Source organism: Platalea leucorodia (genome assembly GCF_965183815.1).
Source record: "Platalea leucorodia genome assembly, chromosome: 3".
Lineage (NCBI taxonomy): Eukaryota > Metazoa > Chordata > Aves > Pelecaniformes > Threskiornithidae > Platalea > Platalea leucorodia.
The window spans coordinates 58,860,859-58,887,372 of record NC_138825.1 but is presented as its reverse complement, the minus strand read 5'-3'; the positions used below and the strand labels follow the sequence as shown (position 1 = coordinate 58,887,372).

The 26,514-nt window shown below is 38.6% G+C and overlaps 1 protein-coding gene across 5 annotated transcripts in view; it reads right to left on the bottom strand.

Annotated features, from left to right (window-relative positions):
* The window catches only part of SCAF8 (SR-related CTD associated factor 8), a 102,874-nt gene that overhangs the window by 16,128 nt on the left and 60,232 nt on the right, over positions 1 to 26,514 (bottom strand). For 2 of the 5 annotated variants that reach the window (XM_082306799.1, XM_082306802.1), the window contains exon 20: positions 16,229 to 26,264. In XM_082306799.1, the coding sequence (XP_082162925.1) occupies positions 24,565 to 26,264 (1,700 nt within the window). In that variant the 3' untranslated portion in view covers positions 16,229 to 24,564. Of the gene's footprint in view, positions 1 to 11,463; positions 12,068 to 16,225; positions 26,265 to 26,514 lie in introns of those variants that run through there. The other 3 variants (XM_082306801.1, XM_082306800.1, XM_082306803.1) reach the window with 3 other exon arrangements.

The following is a 26,514-nucleotide window of genomic DNA, read 5'->3' as shown; positions in this document are numbered from 1 at the left end:
TCTTCATTTTGTAAGATTGCCCTGTTGGACATCTACTTTAGTCTCTCCACTGAATGCCAGCACCAGCTAAATGCTATGAATGTAGTAAATATTCCTCTTTCAGCTATGTATCATGCCATCTTTAGATTGCTGCAAGTTGAACAATTATTACAGACATTTATGGTGGCATAAACACTGTAGAAACTACGCTAACTAGGGACTGAGGATACAGAAAAGAAACACGAGCTTCCAAGGACAGAAAAGTTGCCTGTAACTTCCCAAATTACATGAAAACATCCATGTCCTTCTTAAACAATTCAGTCAAAATCTCCCGGAAAGCATACAGGATGTTCAATGAGAAGGCATCACAAAACCGCCCATTCCCAGCAGTGGCAGTAGGGCCCGAGTCTGTTCCTAGCGCTTCTGTTATGAAACCTAACACACACATGCAAAAAAGTTCCTCAGCTAAAAGATCACACTCAAAACAGATAAGAGAAAGAACTGAAAAAAGGAAATACTGCCGTCATCCCTTTATCATGAATGGAAAACCACAACACTGAGACATGAACCAATTCGTTCAGTATCACACTGAAAGCCTACAGTAAGCCACGTGAGAGCTTAACTTCAGAGCACTCAATCCAGCTCCCATTAAACTATAATTCATATAATGGATAATATTCCTATGAATTAGTGATATATATAAGACAGGGTGTCAACACAGATAGAAATGCCTGATTCCCTTGACTTTTCTGAAATCATATTGCTGATGTGTTTAAATGAGAGCCCCAGATCCTTTCCAAGAAGAAATAAAGCGGGGACGCTTCTCATCTGAAATGGGAAGTGCGCAGCATGGAAACATGAGCATGTTAGTCAAAATGCTTGGCTGATGAGATACAATAAGGAGGAGAAAAATAAAGATGCAATGAGGGGTCAAGGTTTATGGAAGTTAATATTGTACTTTCCTCTGATCTCTGCAAAACAAGGAGAAGAAAGAAGGAATTTACAGAAAATCAGCAGGCGCAATACCCTAACCATCACCATAAAATTCTGTATTTTGCGACTTTACTGGTTTATTTTATAAATATCTTAGCATGAGAGCTTGAAAGAGAAAATAGCACATTTGTATAACCAGCCATGATTCAAAAAGAGTACAGCCTTTTTCAGCATTCTACTTCAACTATTTCAAGTTAAAAACTTTGGACACAAAGTTAAGTTCCGGCTTAAGTGCCTTGAGAAATGAGGTGATAGTATGTGCAAGAGCTGGGTGGTTCTAGAATAAAGGGAAGCTTGAACGTAAGAGACATCACACTTTGTGGGAAGACACAGGAAAATCCAGCATGAAAGACTATGTAAGTGCATAGTGTAAGCACGCACAGAATGCTTGTTCTGTGATGATCTAATCCTAGATAGGCTGATTTCAGCACAACTACCAGGAACTATCAAACATACTGATTCAAAATCTGCTTTACTTCCCAGGTGCAATTCCATTGGGATTAAGACCCACCTGCTGGGGAACAAAATTTGTGTCTTTGAAAACTTGTCCTTTTATACTGTGCTCTGTATCACACTCAGGATGAGCAGATGCCTCAAAGGAAGGGAACAATGGACTTGCGTAACCTCTGAGACTGAAATGATTATTATTTTATCTTTATTACTGAAGGCCAGATTGCCATGCCTTATAATTGATTACTTTTCCTAGTTATACAGTTATAAGCTAAAGAAACCTGATAAAGGTAGAAGCATTTGTTCCCTGTGCTGAAAGAAAGAGTTTTCAAGGGCAAAGAATAAAATGGCATTTTCATATCCTGCAAAGCAAAAATAATCTGTTACAGCAGAGGAGTCCTTTTTTAATGTGATGACACATTGATTTTTCGAGGCAACTACAATGCAGCTTTATTTTGTGTAGCAACGTCCATACAAATCATGTCTTTATTTGAGTCTTCTTTTGTTTAAACAGTGCAGTAATTCAATAATACAGTTTCAAAGTTCATCTAAAATAAAAGCAGATAAGGAGACAAATTAAGGATGTATAGCTATTTACATCTATATCCTGACTGTCCAATAGGGACTTAAAAGTGCTGTAAATTTTAGTCTGTTTAAAAGTCAAGCTAAATATCATACTGGGCTAAAAGCAGTCAGACACCAGGAAGGCTGTACTTAAAACTTCAAGGATCTTGGTGACAAGATATTTACTCAGACAATACCCAGGCTTATGGACACTCATTTGTAGGTATTAAAATATGGTTTAATACACATAAATAAAACACCACAAAAATCTGTCTCAGTTAAAAATCTTGCAGCCTGGAAAACATACTTGCTTTATGAAAACCTAATTAAAAGCCAAGGAAGGTATCATATCTCACAGTGCTAATGAAAAATCTGCTTTCTTGCTTCTATCAAAAATGTGAAGTGCCGCTGAAAGCAGATGGAAGGAAGGAGAATCTCAAGGAATGATTTGTGAAAGGTAACATACAGAGTATTTCAGAGGACTATACTCCTTTATGTGAAACATTTTGAAATTCGCCAAAGGTAACTCCATCAAGTAAGAGCTTGCTGATGGGAGGGTAGTTTCTGTATAACTTTTTCCTAATTTTTCATATGAAACTTAGGGAAATCAACCCAGTTTCATGAAATGTCGGGTTTTGTAAAAATTTGAATAGCGTTGCGCATTCTAGCATAGAAAAAATGGTTTCATTAGAAAAACAAAACAAAACAAATCTCACAAGCTCATCTACCTTGAACCACAATATCAGGAAAACAGAAACATGCACTAAACAAAAGGACAAACTAGCGGTGTGTTTTAACGTATTAGACTTTAAACTTGTCACTGCTTTATCAATCATGCTTACGCCAAGTAAGCAAATGATCAAGTTTACATAAGTATTGGTTTTAAACTAATCTTTCATTTTTTACAAGTGTTGTTCACATTATTTTCTGTTTCTCCATATTTGCCTTATTTATCCCTTTTCATGTAGGCACTACTACAACTATGCACTCACATGTGCTTAAATTTAAGCACATAAGAAATTCCAGTTATTCTAATCAGACTAGTCACATTTTATGTGCTTTGCTGGATTAGTATCTAGATTCTTAAATTTCAGATTAATCATAAAAACGAGTGGTTAAAACAAACAGCACAAACAGTGGGGGAAGCAGTTCAATCCACTTTTCAAAGTATTAATGAGAAATCAAAGGCATTTAATATTGTAACAGTTAAAGCACTGCTGAGTGTCTAGATGAGCACTCTCACAGCTGATCATGGCTCCAATGGACATATTCCAATGGATTATTTTTATGCTCTCTCTTTTTGTCAGCATTGCCCTTCAACCTCTTCGAATGTGGTTTGATCCTCAAAACTGTCAAGGATGAAATAAAAGTGTACAAAAGAAGGCAGGAGAGCTTTAAATTATATACCATATTTAAGTAATGTTTAATTATTGCTTTCAGATGGCCTCTATTGAAATCTTAGATGCACAAAGCCACTGTGCAATCAATAGCTACCAAAACAACATCCATCCCATCCGCCATCAGCTTACACATAAAAGGAAAAAACATGCTATCTGCTCTGTAACAGTAGCATAACTTGAACTGGCAGGAACTGGTCATAAATTTTCTTAAATCCATCAACCTGCCCTCTGGCAAGCAATAGTCTAATAATTTTCAAACCATCTTTACTAGAGGAGAATCTAATCTAGCCATAAATACTTCATTTTGACTAAATTCTACCACAAGTTTATTTTCCTATCTACCTGTTTACATACTCGGGCAGGGTATTTTTTTCCTATTATTAAAACTAACTTTATACTGTCTTGAAATGAGTATGGACGGGTACTGATCATGAGGCAGAGGCAACAGCTTGGACTCAGCTCCCTGGCCGGTTTGAGGGATGCCTTCCCCAACCTGTCGGGGGGCTGGCTGAGCAGGATGAGCGTCTGCTCCCAACACCGGAGCTGACGGCCCCGTGTGTCACAGGAAATTACCGAGTGCTTCATCTGACATCAAGCAGGAATCTGGGAAACAGGTGAGGTAGACATCTCGCCAGTCCGGGAACAATTTCTATCATAACTAAGCCTTGCTCTCCATAGTGATCTCTGAGTTAAGGTAAGGTAGCATCTCTAGCTGCGTCAGTGTTGAATTCGAGGCTGCACCTCGAGTACTGTGTTCAGTTTTGGGCCCCTCACTACAAGAAGGACATTGAGGTGCTGGAGTGTGTCCAGAGAAGGGCAATGAGGCTGGTGAAGGGTCTGGAGCACAAGTCTTATGAGGAGCGGCTGAGGAAGCTGGGGTTGTTTAGCCTGGAGAAAAGGAGGCTGAGGGGAGACCTTATTGCTCTCTACAGCTACCTGAAAGGAGGTTGGAGCAAGGTGGGGGTCGGTCCCTTCTCCCAAGCAACAAGTGATAGGACGAGAGGAAACAGCCTCAAGCTGCGCCAGGGGAGGTTTAGATTGGATACTGGGAAAAACTACTTCACTGAAAGGGTAGTCAGGCACTGGAACAGGCTGCCCAGGGAAGTGGTTGAGTCCCCATCCCTGGAGGTATTTAAAAGATGGGTAGATGTGGTGCTTAGGGACATGGTTTAGTGGTGGGCTTGGCAGTGCTAGGTTAACGGTTGGACCTGATGATCTTCAAGGTCTTTTCCAGCCTAAATGATTCTATGATTCTATGATTTAAGATATGCTTTAGAATAACAAATTTTTGTTAGGGATATAGAACATGCCTGGAGCAATGATGGGGAACTGCGACACCCTGATAACCACAAAAACCCCAGCAATGCAGACCCTTTTCTGTGTCAGTTCCTTTCATACTTCCACACGCAAGCTCAAATTTGCAGAATAACAGTGTAAAATACAAATGTTTTACAGAAGAAGTACATAGCTCCTGCTCTCAAAATCCCATCTCTTTTCTAGGCAGTAAAAAGTTTGCCATGCTGGAGATTGAGAATTGGATATAACAATAAGTAATTTTGTTGACTCCTTCCAAATGATACTATGATTCCTCCTGGGTCTCTCAGATTTTTGTAAGCATCTTAAAAGAAAGATAGGAGGGCTGTTAAATAAAATGAGAAGCAGCAGTTTTTTCACGGTTTGTCAAGTTGTCAGGAGAGCTGTTTCTCAACAGGACAAGTCTGAGTTTTTGTGTTTCAAAGAAACTCCTTTGGGAAACATCACCTTGCCGGGGCTTTGTTACAGGCATGCCCACCGGCGGATGAGCAACACTAGGGTGGGTGGCTCATAACCTAATGACACGAGCATGGAAAAAGAAGTATTTTCTTGATACTTGAAGTATCTCTAAGAAAGCTGACCTTTAGAAACTGATGCTATTCACTGAGCAGTACACCCTCCCCGGCAAACCCAGAGAAAGCTTGCACTTTGCTCTGACAGGAATGAGAACTTTCTGCACCCGCATTTACTTGGCCAGCAAAGAGGTGGACAGACGACTTCCCTGTTCCTTCCCACCCCACCGCTCTGGCAACTTGCCCTTTCCCAGGACGGCTCGTATATCAAACACAGGTGACGGAGCTGCTGAGCAGCCATATCCACAGCATGGGGACATGGAGCACGAAAGCAGCCACTGGGCTGCAGATGCCCCACCGGGGCCTGTGGCCTGACACGGGGGCCAGGGAACCTCAGGTCTGGCATTTACAGTGGCAGTGCAAAACATGGAAAAGTAAAATTACCTTTAGAAAGACTATTTAAGTTGAAATTATTTTAATTTTTGTTTTTAAGTTATTTAAATCAGCAAAAAAGAAGAGTATTTTGATAATTCATTTAATCTTGTTTTCCATTTGTATTTTTTTTGTGTTTTTTTTTTTTGTTTTTTTTTTGTTTGTTTGTTTGTTTTTTCCTGTAGCTATGTTTACTCTTAGTAAAATAACCACCTAAACATACTGATTTGGAATTAAATAGAACCATTATACTTTTTGCTGAGAGGATACAGTATATCAACATAAATATGTTTAGCAAAGATATAGTTTAATACATATTCAGATATTGATGTCTTACATCTAAGAGAATTACAAATATCATGTATCTTATTTTCAAGGTGATAATTTTTAGTTATCTTCAATTCTCACCCTTTGAATCTATGTACAGTCATTATTTCTAAACAATATTTGAAAACCTAATCAGATTTCCATTTGCTTTGTAGTCACCTATGCAATGAAGTTTGTCTTTTGCTTTACACAGGCAACACAGTTTTCTTTGGTACATCCGTAAGTATTCCTTCAGCTGCCATGTGAACAAAGTGACTGTACAAAAGCCCGTCCACCTCCTTACTCCCCTGACTCCACTGTGGAGAGCGGCCCTTTATGCTCTCCCTTTATGCAGGTTACTGCTGTGCTTCTCCACCCAAGCTGTCTTGGAAGCCATCCCACTTGCCACCTCCCCAGTTACTATCCACTGAACATTCAAATGCTGCTTCTCTTCTGTCTCAACAGGAGCTGGATAGCCTCATCTAGGAAAATCTGGAAGCTGGGAGACTTTTCCTTCTCTTTGCTACAAGAGGAGTGTGTAAGCAGAGCTCTTGACAGGAGGAAGGGACCATGTGAGATTTTACTGTACTGACGTGCCCTCAGTAACACGGTGGCCAGATGGTAAAGGAGTAGAAGAATCCAAGACGGACAAGCGCCAGTATGAGGTTATGAATGACACGGTTGCTACCCTTGGCTCCACACACAGGGAGACCTGTCCAGATGTGTGTGCTGGACCTATTGCACTACCCTGATAAGGGTAATTCAAGCAGCAACCAAATAGCATAACCTCTACCGGATCAAATCTGGGTATTGCTGTGTGGAAAGTACTCTTTGCACCTCCTTCACACAACCAATTCTAACACGAGGAAAATGACTCACAGAAGTTTCTTTCTTTGCTGATATAAATAAAACTGAAAAAATGCCTCTTTTCTACTGTTTGGGACAAATTAGGATTTCTGTTAATAGACTCAATGAAAAAAAATCTACTAGCTTGGTTTTTTTCAAGCAACAGTTTTAAAAAACACCTTATTGAATCTGTATTTGACAAGACTTCCTGCCCATGTAAAAGTGGAAGTGTATTCATACCCTAAAAGCCCAAAGAGGTGTAAAACCAGATTCTCCTTTACTTCCTTCCTTTCATTCACAGTAAAGAACAAAATTTAATCCATACTCTGTAGCTGCAGAGAATACTACAATCACATTGTTCTTGAACAGTGAGAAGATATTCACTGTAGTATGGGGGGAAAAAAAACCAGAAAGAATTAGAACTTCAGAGAAGAACCGCGAAAGATCTTAATAAAGAGATGAATAAGAAATTAGTCACTCACAAAAAAGGTTATCACATGAAAATCTCTAGTTTTCCGGCATTTCCTTTCACATTTCAACATTATAAGAGTAAACCCATGGGTTACTTTTGATGGATTGAGTACAAAGCACTGTGAAAAAAATGAAATACAAAATCCAACTAGCATTCCAACGTATTAAAGGTAACACTGGACTAAGGAAACCAATGTAGATACAACACTCTTATGAAGGCAGATCTCAGCTGACCCAAACGGTACTCAAACTAATTTTATTATGAATGAGATTAAGATTTTGGTAAAGCAAAGCAGACCTCAAATCACTTGCTCCTTTAGATGCAAACCTCCTTTCATCACCCTTCCTCCCAACCATTGCAAGCTGGTAAAAATGAGACTAACAATAAGTCAGTACAAATAATGTTACACTTCAAACCTATTGTACTAGCAGCTAGATGTTGCATTTCCCTGCAGAACCCATGTTGTTCTGTAAGAAGAGCCCCCAGAGTCAGAGACATCACAGGCTTTAGCTGCCTTACTGGTATCTGAGCATTCTTTGGGGCAGAAACAGTGTTTACCTGGAAAAGAAAGAACTGCCGGCATTATATACATAATGAGCTGCCTAAGTCATTGGCTTCAAGCCTGTGCATCCCAGACACCAATGGACTACGGTTTAGAGTGAGGAAACAAGTAGCTAAGGAAAGCAAACCCCGCCACAAGTAGGCTGAAATTTGCTGTTTGACATTGAAGTGACCAATTAACTTTAAAATATTTTGAGAGATCTCAGCAGGCTGAAGAAGCTTCAAAACTTGAGTCTACACCCGTTATCTAAATCAGTGTTCTCTAGGGCTCGTTTGACATTTTCCTACCTCTACAAGGACAATCAGCTGGGGGGTGAGAGGAAGAGCATAGGACGATGGCTGTAAATCCACAAGAAAAGCTTTTCAGGGCAACTGCAGTTTTGGGTTTCTGTTTTCACCTAAGAGCTACAAAAATAAGACTCAATTGGAATGATGAAAGATTTTTCTTACAAGCAATAATACAAAGAAATTTTTTTTAAAGCTTTGAGATCCAAAGTAAGACATTTAATTACAGTGTAACTCAGTTAGAAATGAGCTTGGCCTGCTAGAAATAAGCAAAAATCAAGCTGTATTTGATACAATGACCTTGATTCCAACAAGATGCTGGAATAACAAGATATTTTTTAGAAAAAAGTTACAAATAGGAGAAATTACAAAGCAGAAACATGTTAACAGGCAATTGAGCTAACGAGTGTATTTCAGTAATTTATGGCAGGCTAATTCACAGAATTAGGCACTTATTCTAACAACCAAGCATTAGAAACTCAGATAGCCAGACATAAGGGTAAAATTAAACACAGGATAAAAGTGCTTCACTGTGGGACAAAAAAAATCCTTCAAAGTGGCATTACGCAACTGTATAATGCTGACGATAAGTGTATATTAATATTTACATTGTGAAACTAAACTACAGATTGTTTTCTCCCTCCTTTCCTTAAGATAATTATTACAGAAATTAAATTAGGGCTGCTTAGGTGCCACAGCTCTACGGTCCCACACATTAAACTTACAAAGACTCGTAGTACCTGTGATGTATTTTACATTAAGCTACTGAAACTATATATAAAATGTGCTCATGTTTTCAATATACTCGAACTATTAAATGTGTTATTATTAAATAGCAATACATGTATGGATATAAATAATTCTCATTTTGTACGATATATTCACTATCACAGTTCAAGGCCTTTGATACGGTTCCCCACAGCCTTCTCCTAGAGAAACTGATGCATTATGGCCTGGACAAGTGGTCTGTGCAGTGGGTGAGGAATTGGCTGACAGGCCACACCCAAAGGGTGGTGGTAAATAGCTCTTTTTCAAACTGGCAACCCATCACAAGTGGGGTCCCCCAGGGATCGACATTGGGCCCAACGCTATCCAATATCTTCATAAGTGATCTGGATAACGGAATCAAGTGTAGCCTGATGAAGTTTGCTGATGACACCAAATTGAGTGGGGAAGTAGACACTCTGGAAGGGAGAGCCACCCTGCAGGAAGATCTGGATAGGCTGGAAGAGTGGGCTAACAAGAACCTTATGAAGTTTAACAAAGACACGTGTAAGGTCTTGCACCTGGGAAAATATAACCCAGGAGTGCAGCTCAGACTGGGATCCACCTGGCTAGAGAGCAGCTTTGTGGACAGGGACCTGGGGGGCCTGGTGGACAGGAAGCTCAACATGAGTGAACAGTGTGCTGCTGCGGCCAAGAAGGCCAGCAGGATGCTGGGTTGCATCAAAAAGGGCATCACCAGCAGAGACAAAGAAGTCATTATCCCTCTCTACTCGGCAGTTGTCAGGCCACACCTGGAATACTGGGTACAGTTCTGGTCCCCGTTATACAAAAAAGATATGGACAGGTTGGAGGGGGTCCAGAGAAGGGCCACCAAGATGATCAAGGGTCTGGGAAGCCTGCCATATGATGAGGATAGGCTGAGAGAGCTGGGTTTGTCCAGACTTGAGAAAAGGAGGCTTAGAGGTGATCTCATCACCATGTACCAGTACTTAAAGGGGAGCTACAAAGAAGACGGAGACTCCCTTTTTACAAGGAGTCACATGGTGAGGACAAGGGGTAACGGGTACGAGCTACTCCCAGGGAGATTCCGACTGGACACGAGAGGTAAATGTTTCACAATGAGAACAGTCAATCATTGGAATAATCTCCCCAGGGAAGTGGTTGACTCTGCCACGCTGAACATGTTTAAGACTCAGCTGGACATGGTGCTGGGCCACCTCATCTAGATTGTGCTAGAAAGGTTAGACCAGATGATCCTTGAGGTCCCTTCCAACCTGGTATTCTATGATTCTATGACAATACATTAATTGTTAAAACAGAGTACATAAAGGCAATGATTTCATTAAGAAATCTTTCAGATGAGTGTAGCAAAATAAATATTATCCATTTTGAGCAAATTCTTAAGTGATTAAAGCCAAAGAACTGTCTTATTCGTTAGACTTAATCATATAAATGACCAAACGCTATGCAAAAAAAGTTTTAAAGCATTCATAGTACTTCTCACAGGACTGATGTTAAGAGACTGGTTTACAGCTGAAAATGGAAGATTACAGCTACTTCCCCATTTCTGAAGTGTTGCAATTGGCAGGATATGCGGATGGACATCAAAACATAAATCATCATCAAAACATAAATGGGACTGCACAGACAAGCGCTGCAACAACTCTCGAGGAATGGTGAGACACCCGCAGCCCTGCCAGGAGGCAGGAGGTGGCTGCCAGGGGAAGGGGAATCCCTGCTGGACAGATGGGATTTGAAGGGGGCCATTACTGAGAGCTGCCCATCTCCTAAAGAGTAGTATTCGATTACCTGTCAGCACACCGACTTCCTACACAGCTGATAATAAAACAACATGAGCAGTCTAAAAAACAATGGAAGTACCTATCTGCTGAAACGTATCACTCACCAGAGTCACATTATCCAGAAATATGAAAAACGTATGAACATATTTACAACATTCCTAGTCTGGAAACAAGTTTTATCGATATTTTTCTGGGTTAGAGCACTCCTATATACATGTCTGGAGAAGGATCAGATATATTAATCTAAATACATGCAAGCCCGTGAACATTACTCTACAAAGAAAACTGATCTCCTTGAAGGTCTATGTAAATATAGGGGGATAATACACGAAAGATGATAGGATCAAAATCATCCTACTAAAAGCTGTGACAAATCTACAGAGCACCTCAAATCCTAACCCCCAGCCCTAGAGCAGATGGTTTTAGGTAAACGCTCTTTACCCAGTTCTTTCCAGAGGCATAGTTGGTTGGTTTGGCTTCCAGACATGATACATTACATGGTAAAAAAAAAAAAAAAAAGTACTCAACATAATAAAACTTACTTACTAACCAGTAGTTAAATAGAGCATTTCTACACGTGAAAAAAAATATATTCTAAAGATAATAAAAGCCGATTCCTTCAGCTACATTTCTTAACTGAGCTCTCCTGACCACAAATAAAATAAAGACTGTTTCAGGATCAAGCAGAGCAGAAGCACTCTGACAGAAAGAAGCCCAAGAGTTGTAAAAGGAAACAAACTTTTAAAAGTTACCTAACCCATTGAACTATTTTGAAATGGCCCAGACAGAAACTGGGAGTTAGCAGGCAATGCTAGCTGGTGGGAGTGGGGAGGGAGGGTGGCAGCCATCAGCAGAGCCTCCATGCTAACGCAGGTTAGTGTCAGGAGTGTTTTTGTTACGGCCAGTCAAAAAAGCAGAGAAATATCTCATCTTCCACTTGCATAGACCTTTCTCATAAAATCTCATGGTGATAAATAAGATTCACCAACATTTTTTAAAGTAGGCTTTGATCTGTGAAAATAATGACTGTGTAATCCTTGTTAATTATAGCAGGCATTTAAAGGCCAGGTATGTAGGAACTTGTACGTTACCCTGGGCCTGGCATACAACAGAGGGGATAAATTACCCCCAGTTAGCATGTACGCGCACGAATGGGATGGAAAACAGTGCACTGAAGCACAACAGTGAATTATTTTGAGAATCGCGTTCAAGTCCTATGGTACCTCACCTGAACAGGGCTTAGGAGGGCAGCTAGCCGGTTTCCACGCATCAACACCACAGTGGACTGTGAAGAAACAGCTGCGACTGCGTGTGCTCTGTGCACCCTCTGCTGGTTTCACAGCAGCAAGCAACCACGGCTCAGGAGAGAGATTTAATAAAGTAGAAGCAAAATCCAGGGAAGAAAAGCCATCTTAACTGCAAGCACTAGTAAAAAGAGATACCCAAATTACCTTCAAAACTTAAAAGAAATAAATACTTGCAAAACCTTTTTACTTTGAAATTACAAAAAGAAAACTAAATATCGGGTAGCCTCCTTTACTCAAAGATATTCGTTACAGGTTGCAAATTACTGGCCCTATGTTTCTACTGTAGCTTCTTAATAGTTGCTTAAGTTTACTTGCATTTTTCAAAGACTTTAAAATAAGCATTTAGTTAATTTCAGTATTCTGTTCTTTTTCAAGAGAACAAGTCAAGTAGACCAATCTTAAAGATCTTAGCAAAGAAACTGAAGTCAGCGATTACTTTTTTTTTAAAAAAAGTAAGGCAGACATTTTCCTACCATCTATTTCAGCTGTTTTTCATTATGGTTTCTATCAAACCAAGACAGACACCCTGCTCATAAACACAGGATTCAGCATTTCATGTTTTCAGAATCGCTTTTTTCCCTTTAACATAGCTTTTAGAAACATCATGGCTTGCAATGATCATTTCTCCTTAGTTTACAAGACTCCCCTTGACTGTTCACAGGGTTACACATGAACCTCCATGGTCTGTAAAGCTGACATAACCCAAACACTTGCATGTTTGAAATTACCAAAACCTAAAGCAAAACAAAATGCCAAAGTATAACAGTGTTAACCCTCAACACCAGCCAGCTAGTTAGGCACCAATTCTACTTCATAACCGAGTGAAAACACACATAAACCCCAGTAACTTCACTTAATATCCCTCACAAAGCCCTTAATTTCGCAGTTCTTCAAAACCACAGTAATCTCCCTTTGGTCACTGCTGACACTTTTAAAAATGTATTGAATCAGTACTAAAACACTAAAGAGAGGAATATCAAATCTCAAGTTCGTTGCATCACTAAGAAAATCAGCAAGTGCTTAGAAAATGTTTTACAACATGCAACATTTTGCATCTTTGTGAGAGCAGCTTCTATACTGTTAACTTTCACAAAACTAGGATCTCTTGAAAGAAAAACCCCATGATACTCTGTCATGTGACAGCTTGCTACTGCCTATGGATTTGATTACAAAAGCGTTCATCGTTTTAGAGTGCAAAATAGAATACTACATCCTTAACCACGGATAAGGTGATTGAGCTTCAAAGATCTCTCCCGTTCCTGCACACAACCCACTCAGTCCTACTAGAACAGACTTCCCAGCTCCTGTGCTATTCTGCTGCTGCTTGGCTGCTCATTTTTGCGTCCTCCTCTTGCTCCATTATGTTGTGATACACTCAGATGGAAATAAATGCAGAAAACATAATTTTTGAGAGAAGAAAGTTAATAAACTACTAATAAATTTTTTGAAGGAGCACACTGTACATAGAGCCAATATACAGGGATACAGGATACAAAGAATAAAGGATAAAAGGTAAAAGAATAAAAAGAAACTAATTCAAATTTCTTATACTGCAGTCTGTACAGCCAGAACATAGGTGTTTTTTTATAGAAATACTGTGATCCAAGAAAGATTTAACCACCACCTGAAAACAGTAAATTTAATGGCACTGGTGTAGAGTATAGGATCCTCACCATATCAGTTCCTTCTGTGAGCAGGGGATATGCAACTCCTCTCACCACTATTGTATTCAACTAGCTCTATTTTATACAGCGGAGAATTAAACAGTGAAAGAGCAATAGCATTTCATTTTTAAAGAAGAGACAGAAAAAGGTGCATGTGGAAGGGAGCGTTTGCCTCATGTCACAGACAAGACCCAGCAATACCCACTACCTGCGTACTTCACGAGTAATAGTACGGTTTAGAGCATTGCTTGGTATTTCCAGTGTTCGGAACAAATACGTCAGAACTGGCCACGCCACAGAAGGGATAGCCAGCTGCCGGCCTTGTAATTCATATAAGGCTCCTGAGCCCCAGTACAGATGATAGTTAACTAGGGGAGCAACTCATCCAGCTCCCATTCTCGTCTTCCTATATCCAGGGGCTTGCTGCAAAGAGGGGTTAAAAAAACTGGGTAAGGTGTCCTGGCAAGGCAGGCTCACTCTTTTCGCATGCTCCTCTCACTGCGCATACCCTGAGGAGCTGCTCTTCACAGAAGTTGCAACTGTCTTTTGGGGACACACTAGACCTTCCCTCTTAAGAAGGTGAAAAAGTAGGCTGCAGTGGCTGGCTGGACACCACTGCTTTATATGTAGGTGGAGAAAGCATAAAGCAAGAGTATACGGAAACTGTTCCTTCAAAATCCATCACAACTTCACTTTCAGACTGGAGACGCTGCAAACCATGATGTAGTAATCAGCTTTGAAATGCTCACTGCAAAGCGGTTTTGCCAAAGAGGAGAAATGAGAGCGAAAATACAAATTGGGGAAGTATTTTGTCACTCCAGTGGCGATTTTGTGCCAAAAGAAAACACACCAAACTTCCTATTTCAAACTCTTTAGAAACAGAGAGCAATGGCATCAGAAGGATTCAAAAGGCCACTGGAGGAGACCTAAGCACACCTTGGTTAGGAACAGTGGTGACGATGGGATGTAGCACTTTTGTGCCAGCTGTTACCAAGCACGGTCAAGACCACACAAGGAATGGGAAAGAAAATGCAAGTGAATGGTATATTTGAAGTATCCACCTACTGCTAGTATTTCAGGTCAGAACCCTGAAAAGTTTCAGAATTTAACTCTTGGCCTTTTCGCAGAAAGTGAGACCTAGAAGTAGGAATCACATGCCTATATTATCTTCAGATACAATTCTGTTTCAGAACAATCCAAACCTACAGCGATTTAATAATCTCTCATCTTTTTTCCTTGTAGCAGAGCTCCTTTCAAGTAGAGCACCTGGTTCACAAACCTGACTTGCCAGCAATGATTAACTCAGAAAACGTATTAGTTAACTTCAAATACTTCTCCTATTTATAAATATTAACAACGTGACAAAGTTCAGTATAGAAAAACTGTTCTGCTGCCTGCTGTAGTAGTACTGTGATTGTGGCTCAGGGAGAAAAGAAAACCTTGATCCCCAGGTGAGTGGGAGCCTTGGGTCTCCGTGGCTCAAGACCAGCCCACCCTCGAGGTGTCCGCCTGTGCGCCCGTAAGGCACAGCGGCTTGCCTGGACCTGTCTGCACGCCCTGCGTTGCCTCACCAAAGCACCATTCTCTATAGTATGAGGCTGGGAACTTTATACTCTCACATAACAAAATCGATCACCAAGAAGACTGAACCTTTCCTACGTATGCAGCAATATTTTGTTTCGTTTTACTTAAAAAAATAAGATCCTAACCACCAAATGGTGTAAAAATCTGGTGTAACCAACCAAATGTTTCATAGCAAGCTAAATTTAGAACCCTAAATTAATATTTACATTTTTAAATAGTCAGCTGATTTTCAGAGACGATGTGCACTTAAATCTATACATGAACACACCCCATATCTCATTTTTACTCTTTTGACACAGTAAGAGTGGAAGACAAAACAACGATGCATCAGCTGCAGGAACACCATGAGTGTAACATGTATAGCAAGAGAAGAGTTCGTACTGTACTGTGTGTTTCCTTTCATACGGTGTAGACTGTAAATGCTGTAGCTAAGCTTTCCAGATGCTTCCATAAAATGGATATATACACATATATCAATAGTTCAACAATAATAAATTCTAATATATTGTTTCTCTTGCGGTACGTAGCTCAAGTCAATGCTAGACAATTACTGTAAGACAAGATGTATAATTTCAAAGCTGGATTATAAGATGCTTAATAGGTCCTAGTTTTGAAAAAAATTAATGGAGACAAAAGAGCAACAGTGAAATTTCTTGGGAAGGGCCTCTAAGAAAATATAATTTTCAAATTGACGGCTTTCAAATAAAGCCAATCAGATGGTAAAACAAACCACACGTTAAAACCTTCCCAGTTGTCTAGCAGACTTTCCTTGGGTCTTATTTTCTTACCCATAAAAGGCTAGAAATATTTAGAAAATCGCTTTCATGTATTTGTTCCTTTTGGATTTATGTTTCCTTGCTTTTCTGTATCAAGATGAGAGACATTTAGAACAAATTAATTCTCGAAGTTGGGAGAAGTTAAATTCTTCATCATTTTCAGACAATTTGTTGGTTAAATTTCTTCACTGTGAATAAGAAAGACTAAAATATCTGGTGACAAGGTAAGGAATGGAAAAGGGAAATGCAAGACCTTGGCATTCACTACTGTGTGCAAGTGTTTCATGGACAGATCTTGAGGTCGCTCTAACTTGTGTGTAACTTTTCACATTGCATAGGAGAGACAAGGAGATGGTGTGAAAAATTTTACTTATGTTCTTGAACATGCTGGAACCAGACTATCATGACAAAGATATGTAATTTTTGGATAAAAAGTTTATTTCTTTTTTTACATGTCATCCATTCTTGTTTCTATTCTAGTTAATACAGAAATGTAAGAACTTTTTGTTGGAGAAGGAAATTTATTGAGGAGAGTTAGCCAGCGCATTCTAAAATGACATAAGAAAGCTTTATTAACCTAGTGCATTCATTTTTCTTTAAATCATTTGAAGAAAAAAGTGCTATTTAAATAAAACACAACCTTTCAAAAAAGCAGTAAGGAGATGGGGAAAAGAAAGCTAGAGGACAATGGATTCTAAACAAAGACCAGTGACCGTGTATGACAGGGCTGCTCTACGTGCTGCAGCGACAAGATCTACTTAGAAAGTGCGATCATTTTGGGAGAGCCAGAAGTAAGACCAATGTGTTTAACTAGCTTTAATTTGCTTGCTTTCTTTCACTCCATGAACTTCCTAGCACAGGACTAGACAAGTATAGTGCGTGCAAGTTTTTTCAGACCTTTTGTCCAATCTATTCCACCATACTCTCAGAATCTTGGAACAATCTTTATTAGGGCTGCCTGCTCATAAATATTTATGCAGGGGAACAGGATTTGAGAGAAAAAAATATCCCCTAGAAGGCTTTGGGCTTAAAAGCAGTAGAAAAACCAATGAAACTAGAACCAGGTAATCTTCTACCACCTGCTTTTCTAAAGGCCGCTGAAGAAGAAACAGACACACAAGACAAAGTGTTTGAAATTCTGGATCCAATGAAGCCAATGGCAATGGCCCACTGGTAAACAAGCGAGGCCATATATCACATACTGGTTTAGTACTAAGACTGAAGCAGCATTATTTTAAAGTCTCTAGGAATAACACAAAAGGTAATGTAGTAATTTTCATCAAGAAAACTGTATTTTCTACAGATAGCAGAAAGCAAATGATACTGTAGCTAGGACTTTCCAAACCAGGATACTATTGTGAAATGCAGTCTTTTAACTACTGAGATACTCAAAAGTAATCAGTAATTATCTCTGTACTAAGTAGACATTCCTCAAGAGCAATGCTTCAGATTGGTGTTTCACACAATTCAGTAATGTCCTCTTTTGATTTCTCTGATGGTTTTGCCATCACTCAACATCACTCCCAACTTCTCACTAGCTCTCTGTGTCTGTATTACAACGATGTAATACATATGATGTATTACATATTACACAAAATACATATGCCTTAATCAGAATGTCCTCTAATCAGCGTTCAGAGTGGAACCTCGAACAAGGTCAGTATTTGGACTGGGAGATAACACAAATGAGGAACAAAAATATCGTGGATTTTATACCAACACCTCAGTTCAGCACATTCCCTGCAAGTGAGATAGTTCTTTATCATGCTTTTACTTGGGTTCTGCATTATCTACTACTAGTTTTGTTTGTTTGTTTTTAATTAAGGTACGAGCAACATTAAGAAAAATGCTCAAAATCTTTGGATGCTTGCTTGTTAATTAGTGAATATTTAATCAGAACATGTGCATTAACTTTTACTAAATCTAAAAAAAAAGAAAGGTTTATTCACGCTTTATAACTGATGTTTTACCTGATTTCTAATTAGGCTAACAAGCTATTGCCTCTGAAACAACATTATCTATCCACTGGTTTACATATAGATCCAATCTGTACAGCATTTTTGGTGTCTGCTGGAATTTCATGCCACTTTCCTCTTTTCCATAGTGGTTCTGATCATGCCACGAGGACTGCAGGTGTAAAGCATGTATAAAGTGTACACGCAGAAACTGCAGACAGTATCCACACACAGCTTTAAGACTACATTTCAATATTTTGTATAAATGACGTATGCATCCTAATTACGTCAAGGTTTTACATTCTAATAATAATAACAATGGGTGCCTTGCTCATTTTATCAATTCATAGAACTATAGCCCATCAAGTTCCTATTTTTAATATGGTGAATTTTTTAATCAACATGAAATTTGAGAAGATGCCATTATTTTCTTTTAATAAATAAAATTCCAAATTAATCAGCAAGTATTTAAATTTGTTTTCAGTATTTTGCTTTTAAACACAGACAGCTTGAACAATAAGCTTCTCAATAGCAAGTTACCTACACTGGTAGCCATACTGTACAAGAGATCCATGAGTTTCACGAGAAAGACTTATGATTGCCCTAGATATAAATAACTCTATTATGCAACTAAATTACATAATTCAAATGTATTTCTAATTTGTGGTAAGAGCAATGCTGTGATGGCACCACTTGACAAAATAATGTACTGCAAGTATGTGAAAATAAATTAAAAATGAACTGGACAGACTGGTATAACTTTCAGTAAACATTTTTAAAGTTGAGTGTCCATTTATTATTTATGTATTTACATTACTGAAATGACAGAGATTTTCTTGAAGAAAATCACTGAAACTAAAATTACATTTAAAAATCTATGGACATAAATTTATTGATTTTGTCCACATTTTTGTCTAAAGTTTGATATGCTCCTTTCCAGAGGGAAAAACTTAAGGCACACTTAAAACTGCATCTTACTGCACTGCTGAATGAGATCTGATTACCTCAGAAAAGGTCTAAAGTAATTTTTTCCCTTGATCAACTACAGTGACAATGATAGAGCTTCCTTTGAATAGACAAAGGCGGATGGATTTTTAGAAAGGACTTTAAACACTAAGATTATTTCTGCTTAATTCCTGTTGTTATCAAGAAAAAGCTACATTTCTTATTTCCCCAGATGTAACTATAATATGATCTCTCCTTTAGTGTGGAAGTGACATTCAGATCCAAAGTCCCAGAATCTATGGCCTATGTGAATCCCACCAATCTACATCTGAGTTAACAATTCTACATCCATTTAATACTCTTCACCTATTAAGGATTTTTTGCACTGGCTTGCACACAATTATAATGCTTCAACACAATTATAATGCTCCAGTATACAAACATGGCTGTGAAGTTTACCCTAGTTTTAGAAACACATCAAGTCATCTGCCTTAAAGAATCTCGCAATTTTTCTGCATGTCAACAGAAAGCCTGATAGGTGTTAACGTGAACACATATCCGTTATAACACAGATATGCATACAGAAAATCATTCAAGAGGAAAATTGCAGCATTAAAGCATTAAATCAGGAAGGAAAAAATGTTCGACTAACCTACCTACAGGTTAAAATACTCTCTGACCAGACTTTTTTTTTTAAAGCACAAAATAGTCCCTTGTTATGAGGGCAATAGTATGATTTCATCTGATAGAAGAGGAGAAAATTTAAAATTAGCTTTAGTGAGTTAACTTTACAAGAAAAATTACAAAGTACAGAATAAGATACGTAAACCAGTGACACCACTAATACCACTGTTACTATGCAAGTGCTGAAATGTCCATTTTGAACTTCTTAAAAAGAGAAATTACATTCATCTTCAACTGCACAACATATCTTAACAACTTAAGAGTGCACAGACCACTAGTCCTTCCCCTCCTCTAATCTTTGGTAGCAGAGCATCTAAAAAATATTAAGAGTAGGATATTCAATGAGACTACCCTTTTTCAAGTTTGCGCAAGACAGAAAGGAATACAAGAATTATGGCAAATACAATTTTACAGTTTACCAACTTCAACAAAAACCCTATTAACAGACTTTCATACCATCCCATCACTGACAAGAATCACTTTTCAGATCCTGTACACCTCTGCTGGAAGTCATTACTCTTAAAGAGATGTTATGAATTTTCTTTTTGGTAGCTCTACTTGACTTGACTGTGAAATATCATGTACATACATTAATAAAATTAAAAATGTTTGAGTATGCAGAGAACTTGTACAGACTAAGTGGAGTGAATAACATCGCTAAGACAACCCTTCAAGGAGAAACATAAGATTAGCTACAACTAAGAAAGTCTTGCAATACGACATTCTCTTTGCCACTGATGCAAATGAATATAGTAAAACGACATGGCGGAAAGATGCTTTTGCCATTCTTGTTCAAATAAACAGCTTCAAATTAAAAAAGAATATCCTGCCTTTAAACCTTTTAAATCAATCTCTCATCTACACAGGCAGATGGCTTCACAGTACATGCTTACTTGTGAAAGCTCAGCACTTGAAAAGAAAATGTGACTACTGTAAAATTCAAAGAATCAGCGTTAGGTTGACAGGGAAAGAAAAATCCTTTCATTACCTGAATTAACAATTACAAAAAATGGTGCTATTTACTCTTGATGACTCCTGATACTCTGAATAGGTTTTAAAATTATATCTGTTCAGCTCCCATTATCAAGAGACAAAAGAAGTCACCCTTATTATTATGTTATTTTTAAATACATTACTGAAAATACAAAGAATGAAATTTGGGATCCATTTTTACCAGTTTCAAATCAAATGACCCAAAGATTTGATTTAGGGGAACATGAATTAAGAAAGTGAATACTTTAAGTGTTGACCGGCATAATGTATCTTTGCACGTGTTCAAAACTGCTGCCACTGTATTTTGAGAGAATTCTGCAATAAATTGGCTTATTTTATAAATACCTTCTATAGACAGTTTATTTGATAATTTTCCAACTGTGCTTAAGTAATACCTGTGCATGCCACACTACAGGCTTGATTACAGTATTTCTGTCTTGCCTTATTCCGAGTAAGAGTACCTTAACTTCATAAATAAAGCCATTTAAATTACTTAAATGGCTTGAAGAATGCTATAGTACTCTACTGAAGCAAAGGAATCTAACAGAAACTATTCCCTTGAGTTTGTAATAACAACGTGAAGCACTACATATAAAAATGAAAGTGTACCAATATTTCACAGAAAAAGGCTTCAGCAAAGAAATCATGTCCTTATAGCAAATGAAGGCTATGTTTCATCTTTGTAATCCTTATGGATGTAGCATTCTGCTCAAATACAGTATAGTGAAAGATCATAAGGCTGCTTAAAAACATAATAAATACGTCAAACTATACTAATGCATAAGGTTTTCAAGTAAATGTGCATGCCTAAATACATAGTGTTGCCTTCAAAGCTACCTGAAATATTTTTCAATATGTATGTTACTTATGTAAATAGTAGATCAGCTTCTTCAGTTGCTAGAATCAACACCTTTCATCACTAGAGCAAGCTTTAAACAAGCATAAGCCAGAACTGCCCAAATGCCTGGGCCCCATCTTCTTTCTGTCCCATTCTCACTCTTCCCTTTGCATCAGCAAAAATTACATGTCACTACCACGAACCACATCAAAGAACTGGTCTGGATCTCAGGACAGCTCCTTTCAGTGCACATGTTGGCTTACGACGGCTTAATCTACAGTGAGAAAGGAAAGTCTTCACTCAAACTCTGAATGATTTAAAAATTCCTACTGGCAAGATAAAGAAACCATACTATTTTGGTAATATTAAATCCCTTCTGAGTTTCTGCATATGACTATTTTGGTAGTATTTGTCTGCATGCTACATTAATAAAATAAGAAATGGAACAATTCTAGCTGTAAACATGATGCAACTGACAACTGTACAACAAACTTTTATTCTACAAAAAAATAAAATAGTTGTTAGAAATTGATGGTATAACACATATGTACAGTAGCCAATTTATTAATGCTTGAAAGATATTAACAAAGATGAAAAATTATTAAACGATACATTGTTTTATACCACTACCAACCAAATTGTTTAACATTCTCTCACCTGGTAATTTACCTAAACCATCATACTATGAGCAATTCAGCATACTGCCAGTCCCAGTTTAGAAAAACAGATTAACTTTCAGTTTTAAAGAGGCCTTTAACAAAATGTTTGAAAAGTAAAGCTACTGCCAATATGTGTTTGATTCTGAGTATTTATGTGGTCTATGACTGAAGCCTTTTCAAACTGCACATATTAAAATGAAATAAAGAAAATCCCCTAAGTTCATAAAGTATCCTTATAGCTATTTTGTGCATTTGCACTTTCACACAACCATATCTGCCTGACCAGAATACTACTAGTAGGTGGTGCAGCAGCATCAGTCAAGTTCTTTGAGCCAGAGTCTGCCCATGAAGGTACTTTTACCTTAAACATTGTTCATCTCAACTCCCGAGACACGTTCTGGTAATAAACACATCAGCAAGGTCTATTACAAAGCAATAGTTATTTAATTCATACCTCACTACATCCTAATGACTGCTACTTGCACAGTAGATAAAGAATCATTCATTCAAGTCCACTCTTTCAAAGGGCTACCTTCATTAAGCTGACAGTTTGTTTACTATCCAGAATAAAAGTTCCTGTAATTGAAAAACTGAACCATGATGCAGCATGAAAAAATACCCCACCTCCCAGAGGGAGAGGGCAACACACACATGCGTAACTTGCTTCTACGTTCAAAGGCATGCTTATGCTTTACACTCACGTGACATTCTCATACTTTCTTCCCTTTGGAGGAAGCAGAAGGGGAATTCAAACTTGCATGTTAACACTTTAATGTTAAAGATCAAAATTCTAATCTGAGCTAAAAATGTTTCTTCTACCAAAGGCGCATTCATGTAACAGAAGCTACCCTTGGATCCTACTATGCAAGAGAAAAACCAACTTTCTCAAAACTGAGTGAAAGGATGCTTTCAGACACAGAATTTTAACAAAAGTTATGTCGAAAGAAGTTGGTGAAATGCACTTGAGTGGAACAAATTGAAAATCTGACATTACCGTAGAGCCAAATCTTTCACCACCAATTTAAAGGATACACAAGCAGCAAAGTAGGTGAAACAGGAAAGAATAGAGCTACTAATTTACCTAAGCAGCCAATTCATCTCAACAATTTAACAAGAGGTTCTACTTCAATATTAAGCCATCAAAACACAAAGCTCCTCTTATTTCTGTTAGAAACATGTGGGTTTTTTAGACCAACAACAGCTTTTTACTTTTCGTGCAACATTTCTGGACTTTTGAGTCACTAAAAACAAATAACCACAAAGTACTTGAACACTACCGCTATCTATCCAGAATACCAAATATATTACAAAATAAGACAATGCAAATATTTGCTTAAGTTTTGGCTTCATGCATATCTGCATTTTAAAAAGTAAGCTAAAATCCTACTGTATATTCTTACAGTATATCATGTTCCACCTTCTAGAAGTAGTAAGAACATCGTAACAATGAGCATGAGAAGGTAAATATAAGCTTGAGAGTACTGCAGTGAAATAAGCCTTATCTTACTACCTAAAGAAGGTGAAAGGCAAATTTTTACAACCTAGTTTCATTTCAATTTTATTGAACTGTCTACAATATTCTGTGAGTGTATGCATATACACAGGCACGCACAGAAAAAGTGGTATCTACAAACAGTTTACACAAATATTTACAGACATGTTATTTACATAAACTAATATGACTGCATGATTTTCGATGCAAAAACCATATGCTTCTTGCACATATAACTGTTGCATTGGTCTTACAAAAGTAATATAAAACTTTTGCAACAACTAGCTAAGCACATATCATAGCTGATTCCAAGTTTTTAGAGCTTGCAGGTTTTTAAAAAAATACAATACCTAGAACACTGTTATCAAACAAATATGCTTTATTGGCATCTAAAAACAAAATGCACCCAACATTAAAATGTACTTTTTCATTTTTTTAAACCCACTGCAGTACGAGGAACAAATCACAAACACTTACTTTAGAGAAAACAGAGACTATAGTGTAGATTTTACAAAATCACTTTTAATCTCTGTGTTATGCTCCTTAAATAACATGGGCCATTTCTTTTTCTGCCGAATTATAGGAACATAAGATATCACAGCTTTGTCTATACTTTAAAATTCTGCAGCAGCCTAAAAACACGGACAAGATACACCAGCACCTGTTTTCAAGTATAACAATTTCGATAGCCAGCCTAAGGGTAGTATCTAAAAAATTCCATTTTCTTCCATAGGAAGTCTTTGTTTGACAAGCTGTTATTTTATCTTTGTGAAATTAAAAGCAAGTGGGGGCAAGTTTATGCTTTACCAGAGAAATAAAAAAAAAGTTTACCTACCATGTCCAAATTAAGAACAGTGTTCTATACAAGTCAGTTGTACAGTTATTTAAGTGAAAGATGAACATGAACATCAGATTAACTTAATTCTGGCAGACAAAAGTGAACTGCTAACGGTCCAGTCAGCCATTTATCTATTACAGAGAGATGACAACTTTACAAAAGGTATCTTTTACCTACTGAGTGATGATTATGTCCCCTCAGTTTCTGTGCTTTCTACCACTGGTTCACTTTCTATATCAGCTTCTGTGTCACTCTTCTCTTTGTTTATCTCGACGGAAGATGTCAGTTTTTCATAAAGTTCTGGATCGTCCTGCACCTGTGCAGTTGGTGGCTGACTTTCTGTCTCTGTATTTTCACCGTTTACCTGGGGCATATTATCAGCTTTGCGTTGGGAAGTGGCCCCATCAAAATATTCAAAAACCCGTGGATGTGGAGGGGGGATCCAGTTGTTTGACATTCTGTCTCTTCCAAACCTGTTCCCATTAATTTCTCTGCAAAAATTAAAATCTCTGTCATCCCTATCCCTCTGTCTTTCCCAGGGTCTTCTGCGGTCATCAAAATCTCTGTGAGCATCTTGTTCAAATCCCCTATTCCAACTGGGACCACTTCTACTATCAAACCTATAGTTGACATGCCGAAACCTCTCTCTGTCTTCATGGAAGCCTTTAGGGCCACCATAAATAGGGAAAGCATGGTGCTCTCTTTCATCATAATCTCCTCTCTGTCCCCAGTGCTTGTCTGAATTGAAACCAAAATGCTCTCTTCGACCAAGGTTATCTATACCTGGTCTTCCAAAATTTTCTCTCATGTCTACATGTGGTCTTGCAAAGTGTTCTCTTCCATCTACTGGAGGCCTTCCTATACCCTCTCTTGGATCAACTGGTGGTCGTCCAACAGAATCTCTAACATCCACCGGAGATGGTCTGTTAAGATTATCTCGGTTTTCCACTGGAGGAAAGCGATAATCTCTGTCTCCTTCCTGCTGAATGTTATCGCCTCCGAGTGGTAGTCTTTTCTCTGGATTAGAAATGCTATCGATATTTTGTCTTCCTGGTGTTCCGAAAGGTCTTTCTGTTTGATTAAAAATATCTCCTGGAGGAAAAGGACCTCGAGGTGGTGGGTGAAGAGATGGATCAAGGATTGCTGGAGGAGGAATACTACGCTGCGGCGGCATTCCTGGCTGCATTAGTGGAAACCTTGGTCCAGGCGAATGGGGCATTAGGCCTGGACGGATATCTATGAGAGGCATTCCCGGCATCCTTTGACTACTAATATTTAAATGAGGCATATTTTGAACTCCAGCTGGATGCTGCATTGCCAGAAGTCCAGAACTACTTGAAATGTTTGGTGGTGGCACTCCCATGAGTCCAGAACTACTTGAAACATTGGGTGGTGGCATTATGAGAAGCCCAGAGTTGCTTGAGACACTTGGTGGCTGTACTCCTGCCAGAACTCCTGAGCTGCTTGAGACATTGGGTGGCTGCATTCCTGTCAGAAGGCCAGGGCTGCTTGAGACACTGGGTGGATGCACTCCAGCTAGAAGCCCTGAGCTACTTGAGGCATTTGGTGGTTGCACTCCAGCCATAAGTCCAGAGCTACTTGAGACGCTGGTTGGCTGAACTCCGCCAGCAAGAGAAGAGCTACTGGAGACAGTGGGTAGCTGCACTCCTCCGGCAAGACCGGAACTGCTGGAAACAGTTGGCGGTTGCACTCCTCCTACAACTCCAGAGCTGCTTGAAACACTGGGTGGCTGTACTCCCCCTGCAAGTCCAGAGCTACTTGAGACACTGGGTGGTTGCCCTTCTCCAGTAAGCCCAGAACTGCTTGAGACGCTGGGTGGCTGCACTCCTCCAACAAGTCCAGAGCTACTCGAGACATCATTTTGCACTACAATGCAGCAACAAAAAGACCAGTTAATAGAAAATGCCAGTGTAACACATAGCATTCAAAACAAAAAGCAGCTTAATCCATATTCAATTAATGCATTCAGTGAAGATACTGCTGAAAAGGTCTGTCTCAGTTTCTAAAACAAACACATCATTTTAATCACACTGGTGATAAACAGACATTATGCCACAGAAATGAGCATCTCTACATAGTAAAGAATGTACAGCAGCTTAAAATTGACAAACCCCAC